The 13,016-nt window shown below is 38.1% G+C and overlaps 2 protein-coding genes across 3 annotated transcripts in view; one reads left to right on the plus strand and one right to left on the minus strand.

Annotated features, from left to right (window-relative positions):
- Positions 1-6,752, minus strand: part of LOC136877534 (transcription initiation protein SPT3 homolog) — an 81,183-nt gene extending 74,431 nt beyond the window's left edge. The window contains exon 1 of one of the 2 annotated variants that reach the window (XM_067151656.2): positions 6,573-6,752. In XM_067151656.2, coding sequence (XP_067007757.1) covers positions 6,573-6,636 — 64 coding nt within the window. In that variant the 5' untranslated portion in view covers positions 6,637-6,752. Of the gene's footprint in view, positions 1-2,966; positions 3,046-6,572 lie in introns of those variants that run through there. The other variant, XM_067151657.2, reaches the window with a different exon arrangement.
- A 98-nt stretch (positions 6,753-6,850) lies between these two features.
- Positions 6,851-13,016, plus strand: part of Vps15 (vacuolar protein sorting 15) — a 213,997-nt gene continuing 207,831 nt past the window's right edge. Inside the window, exon 1 of the mRNA XM_067151658.2 lies at positions 6,851-7,114. Coding sequence (XP_067007759.1) covers positions 7,023-7,114 — 92 coding nt within the window. The 5' untranslated portion in view covers positions 6,851-7,022. The remainder of the gene's footprint in view (positions 7,115-13,016) is intronic.

Below are 13,016 nucleotides of genomic sequence, written 5' to 3' on the forward strand. Positions count from 1 at the left end.
AGAGTCTAGTGTCAGACCTAAGACGAAACGCTGGTTAATAGAGCAAACGCCGGAAAAGCCATCCGTCTAACTTTTGATCTGCTCTATTGGTGGAAAAGAATCTAATTCCCTCCATGGGAACTTAGAATTTCCATTTGGAATTGCTAGGCGGGCATTAATTCCGGTGGAGTTTTATCTCCCGTATGCAGTTATCAGACTGTGCTTCATAAATAAGCTTCTGATAAGTTCACCTGCATACACCCCAGCGTCAGTGGGTAGGGTCTGACACATCCCACTCTGAAGAGTCTAGTGTCAGACCTAAGACGAAACGCTGGTTAATAGAGCAAACACCGGAAAAGCCATCCGTCTAACTTTTGATCTGATTTTTGATATGCTCTATTGGTGGAAAAGAATCTAATTCCCTCCATGGGAACTTAGAATTTCCATTTGGAATTGCTAGGCGGGCATTAATTCCGGTGGAGTTTTATCTCCCGTATGCAGTTATCAGACTGTGCTTCATAAATAAGCTTCTGATAAGTTCACCTGCATACACCCCAGCGTCAGTGGGTAGGGTCTGACACATCCCACTCTGAAGAGTCTAGTGTCAGACCTAAGACGAAACGCTGGTTAATAGAGCAAACGCCGGAAAAGCCATCCGTCTAACTTTTGATCTGATTTTTGATATGCTCTATTGGTGGAAAAGAATCTAATTCCCTCCATGGGAACTTAGAATTTCCATTTGGAATTGCTAGGCGGGCATTAATTCCGGTGGAGTTTTATCTCCCGTATGCAGTTATCAGACTGTGCTTCATAAATAAGCTTCTGATAAGTTCACCTGCATACACCCCAGCGTCAGTGGGTAGGGTCTGACACATCCCACTCTGAAGAGTCTAGTGTCAGACCTAAGACGAAACGCTGGTTAATAGAGCAAACGCCGGAAAAGCCATCCGTCTAACTTTTGATCTGATTTTTTATAACGATCATAGCGTTCTCTCTGCTAATGCGTGCACAGAGTAATAACCGTTGATGTCCACTGGTTGCAGAAGAAAAGTTTCTGTGGCTGTTAGTAGGTCATGGTCCATTAAAGAGAATTCCTGAGCTTTCATTAGGGATCTTAGTCCTTCAACATTCCAGAGTAGTAGTTTCAGGTCGGAATTGACGAAACCGAAAGGTTTAAGATATTACAATATGACAATCAGGACCCTGATTTTTATCTACGAGTATGAGTGTAAAAAGGCTGATGATGCCCTTTTAAAGGGCAAAACATGTCCCTTCAAATTTTAGTTTAATAGGATGTAAGTCCTAACTTTGGAAATTCAATTGTATTGAATAGGTTGATCGTAATAAAAATTTTGGTAATATCTTAAACTGATGTACATTTCAATACGGACCAAATATGAAATTTGTAACATGAAACCAAAAGGGCCGAAATGTTACATCCTTTGGCCAGAAGTCGGTACTGAATATAGTTTATTAATAATAATGTTATTTGTTTTACTTCCCACTAACTGCTTTTACGGTCTTCGGAGACGCCTGAATATAGTTTCCTTATACCTGAAGTGTACTGCAACTTTGAAGGCTTTGTTTGTACCTTTTGTGTCTAGTAGTTCACATTTGGTGATATTTTCAATGCCATTTTCATTGAGATATTGCGTGATGTCTTTTGCTGGGGTTTCTTGGATTAGGTGTTCGAGATAGATCCATACGTTTCTTTCTGCTGCCTTCAAGTTACCCGATGTTGCAGTTCCTCTTTGAATGGTTGGGGTCGTCTTATTTGTGGCTGATGATGTGGGGCTTGTGTATCTGTCGGAATTCTAATGGGCGTTTGTTTACGCCCTATTACTGTTGTCCAGGGGATTACCTTATTGTGTTCCTTGTTCTGTTGGCTTGTTCCTTGATCTTCAAGTTCAGTCTCAATGGATGTTAGACTGCCTGAAGTACCAGTGTCTGTCTTGCCGGGTTGTTTGTTCTGGCTACATATTTGGGTTGGGTGCATGATAATTGGAATATTGTGTATTATTTCAATGTTTTTTTATTTTTGTTCCTGGTTCTGCAAAGCTTCTGAGCTCTCGGGAGAGTGTGTTTTACTCATTGTTTTGGCGTGTGCGGAATTCTTGTCATTTTCACTTGCCATAACTTTCTGTATCTTTTCTACCAGTGTATTTTCCATATCTTGCTTTAGGTTGTTGATGGTTACTTCCATAGCTTTGGAGAGTCTCATTAGAAGTTCCTCATCTTTCTCCATTTTCCGCAGTTTTGGTTTGCAGTTTTCACAGAGCCAAGAGAGTTTCCTGTTTATTCTGTTAAGCGTGTTGAATTCTCCTTGTGTCAGGCCTGTGCACTTCCTACTCCACATCTGTTACATTCGATCACACTACAGTCAGTCGAGAACTCCTTGCAGCTTTCACAGGACTCCACTGGCCTTCTGTACCGCTATTTCCGGCATTGTCGGGAGAAATTGATGCCCAATTGATCGTGATTTTACAGTTTTTGTTGAGTTTTCTTAATATGCCTCGGTTTTTGAGTATGAGTTACACATTGTTCATTGAAGAAACTGTAGTTTTCTTTAATATAAATCAAACACTGAAAAACATACAGTGCAGGGAGTGTCGTATATATATATTACAATTTTGCTTTACAATGCACCAACACATGTAGGTCTTATGGCGATGATGGGATAGGAAAGGGCTAGGAGTGGGCAGCCATGACCTTAATAAAAGTACAACCCCAACACTTGCCTGGTGTGAAAATGGGAAACTATGGAAAACCATCTTCAAGGCTGCCAACAATGGGGTTTGAACCCACTATCTCCAGAATTAGGATAAAAAACCTCTGCGTGCTATGTGCTCGATAGGTAGGGTGACCAACTCTAAATTTTCAAATGGAGGACAGACTCTTAATAAAAGGAGGACTTTTCATAAAAATGTTCTAAAAATGGAGGACAAATGGAATTTTAATATTTACATACAAAATTTAGTATTACATACCTTATAACTGTTAGGTTGATGAAGATGCTGAAGTTGTAGCTATTTTATGCTGATACTTATCGACTGCACCCACTTTTGACAGCAAAGATTAATTATTTTCTTGTAATAAATAATTGTAAAACTCTCCACATAACATGTTTCTAAAGTTGTACTTCACTATTATAATACCCTTAACCAACTCGGTCAGCAAACGGTTTCTTTCTTCTGACCACTGTGTATTAATCACGGAAAACACTCTTTCAACGGTTGCATTGCAACCTGGAACAGCGAAATAAAACTGACAAATTTTAAGCAGCTCATCAAATGTTTCAATGTCAGGGCTATATTTGAAAAACTCACACCACTGCTTATCTAATGTTGTATTTTATCAATTTTAACTCCTAGTGTAATTCTGAACATTGCAAAATTGGTCAATATGTTTAGAATCGTCTATCTCCACACCTTTATATTGCAAATACTCGGGACAAGGAAGAACATATTCAAACTGAATGTCTTTCATACTATGAAGCTTCATCCACTGGAAACTCTTCCATCTTAGGGTTACACCACTTTAACAGGTATTGAATGTGCGTTTCATAAAAACCAACAACATGTTCTACAAATGCAATGCATTCTCTTCCGAATCCATTTTCAGTGAGGGATATCAGAGACTTTTTGACTTTAAGTGGTATGATTTTATTTTCCATCCTATCATTCAGTGTGGCCGGAGTTTAACCTAATATATCACAAACTTCTGCTATAGAGATCGTTTCTTTTTCAATGTTGAAATTTTGTTGTGAAAAATGTGCATAGTGAAATGAACAAACCACAGGTAAAGCTCAGAAAACTTGTTTTCAAAAAAGGACCTAATTATAGCAGAAACAGAATTTGAAGGCTGAGAAAGAAAGTACAACTTTAGAGCTGCAAACAGTTTTAGCATTCTTTCTACTGCAGGAAACAAACTTAACCACCTTGTTTTGCTGTGACACAAAAGCTGTTCATAATTTATTTCAACACACTCGCAGAATTCTTTGAGTTGTTCAGTGCGAATTGTATAGATATGAAAATAATTGAAGACTTTTAAAATTATACTCTCTATATCTACTGGCATATCAATACATCAGCACCTTGTTGCAAACAATTATGCAGTACATGTGCTGGCATCCAGCCCCGATTATATGTTCATTTAAATATGTTTTTGCTTTCTCTACAATTAAACCCTCCAAAATTTACATTTTGCATTGTCTCCACTAAAAGCAACGCATTTAGCAGAAATATTAGCCTATGCTTCTTTAAAGTCTCGGAAACATAATTGGATATTATCTCTGAAGTTTCATTAGGACATGTTTGTAGTTCTAAGACTTTAGTTTGAATACCATTTTCTTTATTGTCAAAATACTGTATAACAATAGGAAAAAGTTTCAAAGCCCCAGGGTTGCTAGCATCAATACCTGCTCCGAACAAAGGAACACTATTATTTAATGTTTTAGTGATAATGTCAATGGAATGAGGGGCGACTACATTATTTATGATAGCTTCAGTTTTAGTTCTAGCGCATTACATTTTGTTAGCAACCTCAGAATCTGCAAACAACATTTTATCCAACTTTGATGTGCAGTCCATAGACCTATACAACTGATGGTGAGAAACAGTGTGATATGCCAATGTTGCCTCTGTTGCCCTAACTTTCCTGTCTATTAGGGAATGTTTAATCGGGAAAAATTAAACAATATTACTGCTAGAAGAACTGCTTCTAATTGTTTGTTTTTCTATGCTTTTTACTAGCAATATGTCTCTCGAGATCACCTGCACCTTTGTTTCCAACAGTTACAGAACAGTCACAAATACAGTATAACAATTTGCCTCACTTTCGTTACGTCCCACTTTTAAACACGGGTACTTCAGTTTCAGTTTCTCCGAGAACTCACATTTCCTCTTTTGTGCCTCGCCACTTTTAAGTGATGAAATACTGATATTATTCAAACTTCATAATAACACAAAACACTCCACTCACTCAGGAGGTCCGAATCCAACTAGCACAAAAACAATACTACATAATACCGCAGCCAGCATTGCTTGACTGGTGAATCCCCACTTAGAATTCCCCGACCCTGATCGAGCATGTTCAGATCACGTCGGGTGGTGTCACCACTTTGGTGACAGGCCCTTCAGACAGCTCTAACTTAAGATATGATTTATTATTAAGTGAGTAAATGACGTAGTCTGATAGGGGTATCCAGAATATGGACTGAGATATAGGAAGTGCAACAAAAATAGCTTTTCAACAGAAGAAACAATAGGAAACTGAATGAGTAAGAATACATTATGCAAAAATCCGGACATTTAATAGCAAATAATAAATGCCTGCCAGACAGAGGACAAACATGAAAAAAGGAGGACATGTCCGGCAAATGCCAAATGGTTGGTCACCCTATCGATAGGGAAGGCTATTATTCTAATGGCCTTTTTTTAAGCTTAAATAATCTCTCTGATTCTCTTTGGTGAGCCCAATGAATTGTACCATAAGACAGGTAACTATGAACATGAGAAAAGTATACAGTTCTTAAAGTTCCTACACTCACATGAGACCTCTATTTCCTTAGCAAGTAAGATGCCTTTGATAACGGTTTGCAATTTTGTCCACATGACAAATCCAGTCTGATTTAGGGTCAGTTAATAATCCCTAAAAAATTGATTGAAGTAGGAAGAGAGAGTATGGGACACATATAGGCCTATATATGTAAATGACAACCATTTGTTCAGCAATTCGTAGAGCATTCACCTTCTTTCACACACTTCTTCGGCACAGAAGAAGGAAACTGTATGAAGCTTCTAGCTCAATTATTTCAAAAACATATCATGGGATGGGTACAGCGGTGTTCATAGGACGACTTGGCTATGAACATGGACATTCTCATGGTTTTCGATTTGGACAGTTATTAGTAGGATGTGTACCTGATCTTGTTATATTTTGTTATGTTTGTTATATTTTATTATGAAAGTTTACGTTTGTTAAATAGTCTGTTGACAGTGCAAGTGAAATTTGCTCAGTGTAGTGTATCTTGTGCTTCGTGAATAAATAAATAAATAAATAAATAAATAAATAAATAAATAAATAAATAAATAAATAAATCAATACTGGTCTGCATTTAGGGCAGTCGCTTAGATGGCAGATTCCCTATCTGTTGTTTTTCTAGCCTTTTCTTAAATCATTGCAAAGAAATTGGAAATTTATTGAACATCTCCCTTGGTAAGTTATTTCAATCCCTAAATCCCCTTCCTATAAACGAAGATTTGGCTCAATTTGTCCTGGATGAACGTCGATCCGCAATTCTTATGGTAAACATAAAATTGCTCAATAACTATTTTTAATTCTGCAATCTCATCGTATGGTCGAAATAGCGTTACATTTTCTTGGTGATTTCAGTTCACCTCGTAAATAAACAGTCTTAACCTCAACTTCATGTTACAGTTTAAACTACTGGATTGTAATGAACCGTTTTCTAAATCTAACGAAATAATATAAAGTGTAATTATCTATCAATTCATGATTGAATTACAAACCGCTTTCGTAACATACGGTACTTGTCATTCTTATTGTTCATGCTTTACTATAACACTACTCACCTTTTGTAAAACGATAATCTCCATTTGAAGTACCTTCAGGAGGTGAAGCACCTTCGTTCATCATCTGACAGAATATGTGCAGTCTTTCACAACAATGTTTTATTATTTTAATTTAAGGTTTAATGGCATTGCATGATTTATACACAACACGCACGTGTATAAAACCAAAGATAGTATTTGATAAAACCAAAACTATCCAAAGACCATCTAACCAAAAGAAGAAGAACAAAATACCGGTAACAAGCAACTGTCATTCGTAGTTGCGCAATCGTCTGTCTTTGGTCTTCTTTGACCCTGACCACGATCAGCTGTTTTCGTTGTAAACGTTTGGTTAGGTCGTGTATTCATGCTGTTCGTGATGTTTGTGTCGATTGTTTTAAAACTGATCATTAGGTAAAATATGGTCAGAAAGCATGATATTTATTTAATCTGAAACTTAGCAATTACAAAATGGGAAATCAATTGGTTGGAATAGCACCTTCGCAGATCTTTCCTGTGGAGCATTACTTAACCGAACATCCAGATCTACAATTCGATGTCAAGTAAGTAATCTAAAGAAATAATTTTTCGTTGGAGCATTGGTGTTTCATAACAACCGTAAAAATTAAATCTTCAGGAGTTTTTCCACTCTGGTCTCTTTAAAGCACCGAGCGAGTTGACCGTGCGATTAGGGGTGCGCAGCTGTGAGCTTGCATTCGGGAGACAGTGTGTTCGAACCCCACTGTCGGCAGCCCTGAAGATGGTTTTCTATGGTTTCCCATTTTCATACCAGGCAAATGCTGGGGCTGAACATTAATTAAGGCCTCGGCTGCTGCTTTCCAACTCCTAGCCCTTTCCTATCCCATTGTCGCCATAAAACCTATCATATCAGTGTAATAAATAATAATGTTATTTGCTTTACGTCCTACTAACTACTTTTACCCATATCAGTGTGACATAAAGCAAGACCATTGTAGTTGGTCTTGCATAAAGCCAATTGAAAAATATCTCTTTCAACCTAGGGTGGATAATTTATGCCTTTGCAGGTTTTATATGTTTATGTAAGTATGTATTTATGTATTTGTTTATTAACTAGTGTCTATACACACTTAAAAACCTAAATAATGTTAATTAAAAGCGATAAGTCAAAATTATCCAACCACTTTTTGGCAAGCATTGAGATTGTGATGAAGTGATAGGTGTATACAGGTAACACCCTTTTTGAGCAATCATAGACAGTGCAGTGGATGGGTTGTATAAGGTGTCCACTGTCAGAGGCAGATGAAGATCGTATAATCCACTTATAGAGGAATGAACCGCACTGACCATGGCCAATTCAAGCACTATTAAGAGTGAACAAGGTTTTCTGAGGAAAATCTAAGCCAGGCGGAGGATGACTGGTGTCATATAATTCCCACGGAGTCATATGGATCCATTCCACATGCCATTCTAACCCTGCCCTGTACAAGCTATTGGCTAATGTGCTGTTTTGACTGATGGTAATCTGGATTTGAGACTCGAAGAACTCTATTCAGTGAGTTCCTTGGCATATTCTTTGAGAAGATTGAGCTTTGTTATTCTTGAAGCATCGGTGTGTCTCAGTACAGATAATTGTAAAATGGGGGTTGAGTTGCTTGTACCAGTAATGATTTGCATTGTTTGGTTCAACACTGAATCAGTTTTCTTGACACTAGGGCTGTTTAGCCAAACTGCTTACCAATACTCGGCTGTACAATACCCCAGTCCTGTAGGTGATATGTGCAGGGTGGATGCAAGTACCATTAAAAAGTAACACCAATATATTTAGGATTACAGTTGTGAGGTAGAGGGATACTGTTGTGTGAACGCTGGGGATGCATGAAACTGTCTGTTGTTGAGATCAAATATAGGAGTTTCTGTTTTCCTGGTGCTTGGCATTAGACACTATTTTCTGAAATATTGATTCATAGTTTCTTGGTCTGCATTCAGGTGCTCTATGATATCTGCACAACGAGTGCTGAGTAACTAATGTGAGGTCATTAGCATTTTCAAACTGACGGGAGATTACATGGTATGTCTGCCTGTAGTATACAAGTTGAACTTCAGAGGTGAACGCTCACATCTTTGAGAGAGACCTTTTTCCAGAGTTCTGGGTTTGCTAAACTTGTTCTTCATCCCAATGTGAAGTAACCTGTTCGAAAGCATGTTGTTTATCAAATCTGACAATAGCTTACATTTTGTCAGCTTTAAAAAACTGTATAAGACACCTTTCACCATGACAAATGCAGCAGTTAGATCTACAAACACAGCTCCACTTTTGAATGGCTGGCAGAGCTTCAGTGTTGTCCCTGCAATAACAGCATGAGGGGAGGATGAAGTTCTCTTATTTTTAATGCCTTATTCACTTGCTCGGACAATGCTATCAACCATTACTGAAGTGCTCTTTTGTTTTTTGGTCTGCACATGTCCTGGCTAGTGACAAAACCCACTGATCAAACATATCAGGCATGCTTAGCCGAGAGCCGTTGGAAGGGAGTGTGGCTAATTCATTTCAGACCATTGGTCTAACTGTTTCGGAGTTTTTTCATGTTTCCTGGTTGGTAATGAAATTATCTGACCAAGTGAGTAGGTTGTGCGTTTAGGGGCGCGCAGCTCTGAGCTTGCATTTGGGAGGTGCGTTCAGACCCCACTGTCGGCAGCCCCGAAGATGGTTTTCCGTGGTTTCCCATTTTCACACCAGGCGGATGCTGGGGCTGTACCTTAATTAAGGCCACAGCTGCTTCCTTCCCATGCCTAGCCCTTTCTATCCCATTATTGCCATAAGACCTACCTGTGTCGGTGCAACGTAAAGCAGATAGCAAAAAGAATAAATCTGTCTGTGTTAAATTAAGAGAATGACACCTCGTTGAATTCATTTCACCCAATAGCAGTGTTTGTTCAGCTGGCTACTTTGGAAAATGTTGCTTGTTTTGTGATATTTGATTGATTGAACATATTTATCGGGGGGAGTGGGGGGTTGCTCCTCAACACTCTCACTGAACACCCGTATCTCTTCTACATGTAATATGAGGCAAATTTTATAGGATTCAGCTTCCTAAATAACATTGTGGATGATACTGAAGTTCATCCGAATTTCTCCTCAAACCCTGCTGTAATGTGCATTGTCATGGCAGGTACTTGATTGATTTTCACAATTTCACTGAGGTCTGAAACCTGTCCGTTCAACTGGAAAAGTACTGAGAATCAAAGGGCTGACCCTACAATTTCAGTGGGGTCTGAAACCTGCCTATTCAACTGGGAAAGTGCTGAGAATGAAAGGGCTGATCCTAAATTTTGTATCATCCTCAATGCGCTGCATTATGCCTGTTGTTTCTCAGGGTATTACCAAATGGACAGGCCCCAAGGACATGAGGAAGTGTTTCAATCTCACTGCTACAATGGCTGCAGTGGCAACTGTCCTGAAACCTGTGTGGTACAGCTCTTACTGGCTATACATTTTCTGTCATTTTCAGTGCTTCTTTCCATTCTTTGCTATGATTATTGAATCCAGCTGTTAGCAAGAGTGAACTGTTTGTACAAGACCATATCTTTTCCTTTCTGAGGATGTGTACACCATGAATAAAATTGTCTCTCTCTTAGATGTCCTTTTAAAATTCACATTTTAATGCTGTCTGGAATAGAACCAACAATGGGCAGGTTGCATTTATGTAAACACTTATCTATCTCCAAAAAGATCATAAGCAGTGATTACATTGATGTTCCCAGAAGTCAGTATTTTCTGACAAGCATTTACGTGCTGCAAGTAAGCTTCCCAGCAAGTTTGAAAAAGCTTAAACTCCTGTATTTCTTTTCAAAGTAGGTCAAACCATCTGGAAAATCTGCTGGTAACTGACACACATTTTTCAAGGTATTCCTGATCATCACAAGAAACTTGACAGAAATCTTATTAAACACTAGCTGAAGTACCTGTTGTTGATGGAATAGTTAGTTAGCATGTGCATGATTATATTTGTGTCCACCCCTCATGTTGTTCCCTACATTCTGAGACACATAAGTGAACACGTGTCTCTCTGTCAGCGGCTTATCGTGACATACTCGGTTCCTTGCTCCCTGTGGCCCTTTGCAGTCTAGTATTGTTTTGTATTATTGCTGACCTTGATTTGATCTATTTCTTCTGGTATAAAAGAAAGCCAAGTATCGGGATCTGATATTGTAGGGCTTCACATATATTTTTCTTTTGACTGTGATAGTTGGGCATCCTATGTAAAGGGAGTCCTTCTTCCTCCTTTCATTACGTTCCTTTATGACATTTTCTCATTTCGATAGTCATCTTTACAATTTTCCTTGCAGGAGCTAGCTGAAGTGCCCATCATTGTCAGGAGAATCGTATAGCATGTGCATGTATATCTAACTCCCCAGCTACTTTTCGGTGATGAGTGGCAGCAGAAGAGACAAATCATGTCACAATGGTCAATGTAATGTTATTGTTGTTCAGTTTTTAGAGCTTTTGATATTGTAGGCTCTCACATTTAGTTTTCTTCCGACTCTGTGATATTAGGGCATCTGTTGAAAAGTGAGTCCTTCTTTCTTTCATGACTCAGTTTTGTCTTAATCTTCAAACGATCCTTTCTTTATGATTGTTTCCTCATTTTTTTACAATCATTTCATAATTTTCCTTGTCAATATGGACCGATAACTGCGCGGCTTTACACCTTAAGACAATCATGACAAAAACCATCATTAACATGATTGAACAATATTTCCATGTTAGCAATGCTCGGCAATGAATGCATGAATTCTGTTGTCATAGTTGTACGATAAAACTGTATAAGTCTTAAATGGTTGAAAATTGTATTCTCTATCACTTTTGTTATGTAGTACTTTTCGATAGGACCAATAACATAGGTATTTAAAAATTCAATTTCAGGTGCCTTCCCCTAAAATACCATTTCATCCAGCGTGGATAAAATATTTATAGCCTAGTCTGTTAGCGTCTAATTCCCTGACTGTACATACTAATTTTAATTTAATTCTGTTGACTCATTTTCTCTTCTTTTGGGGCTGATATGAACTTAGCAACAAAAATAGAAATTCATAAATATATTTTATCATGGTATGGTAAAATGTATGACAAAAATGACCGAAAATTTAATTGTATATAACTTTAGTTGTGTAATATTTATCGGTAAGACCACTAAGAACATAGATATTTGCAAATTAAATTTTAGGCCTTCCCCTAAACCACCATTTCACTCAGCATGAATAAAATCATTTACAGCCCAGATTGTAGAGCCTCTAAATTGTAGAGACTTTACATACTGATTTTCATTAAATTCTCTTCAGCCATTTGCTCATGATGCACGTACATACATACATACATACATACATACATACATACATACGTACGTACAGACAGACGGGTAGACAGAGATGATGGAAAATTAAAAAGTACATTTCCTTGTTATTGTGGACATGACTGATACAGAAATACCATTTTTAAAAAGTCTGAGCAATGTACAGACAAGACTCTTGTTTTATATAATATAGATTATAGTATGGAAGGAATAAGTAAGTGGAGGACATAGAAAGCTGGACAGAACTGTGAAATTCCGATGAGGCTGCAGCAAAGGTGTTGCCAAAGAGTCTAATTTATTTGGTAGATAATCCGTATTCTTCATTGAATTTAACATAGTCTCTGATGTAGTTCATACCAAGGTAGTGGAATTTCTCATCTACATCTCTTGAGGGAATTACATGCACCAGAGGTTTGCACTGAATAGTTCCTTTGTCAACTGATAAGCACTTTGATTTCTTTACATTAATATTTTGTTCTAAACTGGGGAGTTCAAAATAATCATACTCCTGTATAGAGGGAGTAACAATAAAATATGGCCAAACTTCGAGGGCGCATTTCTCACACTTAGAAGAAAAAATATGTTATATTGACATGGGTCTGGTTACACTTTATTTCCATGTTAGAACTTATTTTCTATGTAGAGGGCTGTTTCTGTGGCATCATTCAAGTCTGGACTGACTGTGGGGGTAATGTGAGGTTGCCAATGAGAGCTGCCTTATAGTCCTGTAACTTCCACTACTTGATGTGCTAAGCGTGTGAGAGCTAAGTAGCATTGTTACTGGCTTCTCACCGTGGACTTTGCAGTTTTGAATCCCTACCAATGCCCTTGGAATTCAAAAAAAAAATGAAACATCACATCATGCAAAATTGAAAGGAACGCGCAGCTGAGAGCTTGCATCAGGGAGATAGTGGGTTCGAACCCCACTGTCGGCAGCCCTGAAGATGTATTTCCGTGGTTTCCCATTTTCACACCGGACAAATGCTGGGGCTGTTCCTTAATTAAGATCACGACCACTTCCTTCCCACTCCTAGCCCTTTCCTATCCCATCGTCGCCGTAAGACCTATCTGTATCTGTGCGACGTAAAGCAACTAGGGAAAAAAAAAAAAAAAAAAAAAGCAAAATTGAAAG

This window comes from Anabrus simplex, chromosome 7 (assembly GCF_040414725.1).
Source record: "Anabrus simplex isolate iqAnaSimp1 chromosome 7, ASM4041472v1, whole genome shotgun sequence".
In the NCBI taxonomy this organism is placed as follows: domain Eukaryota; kingdom Metazoa; phylum Arthropoda; class Insecta; order Orthoptera; family Tettigoniidae; genus Anabrus; species Anabrus simplex.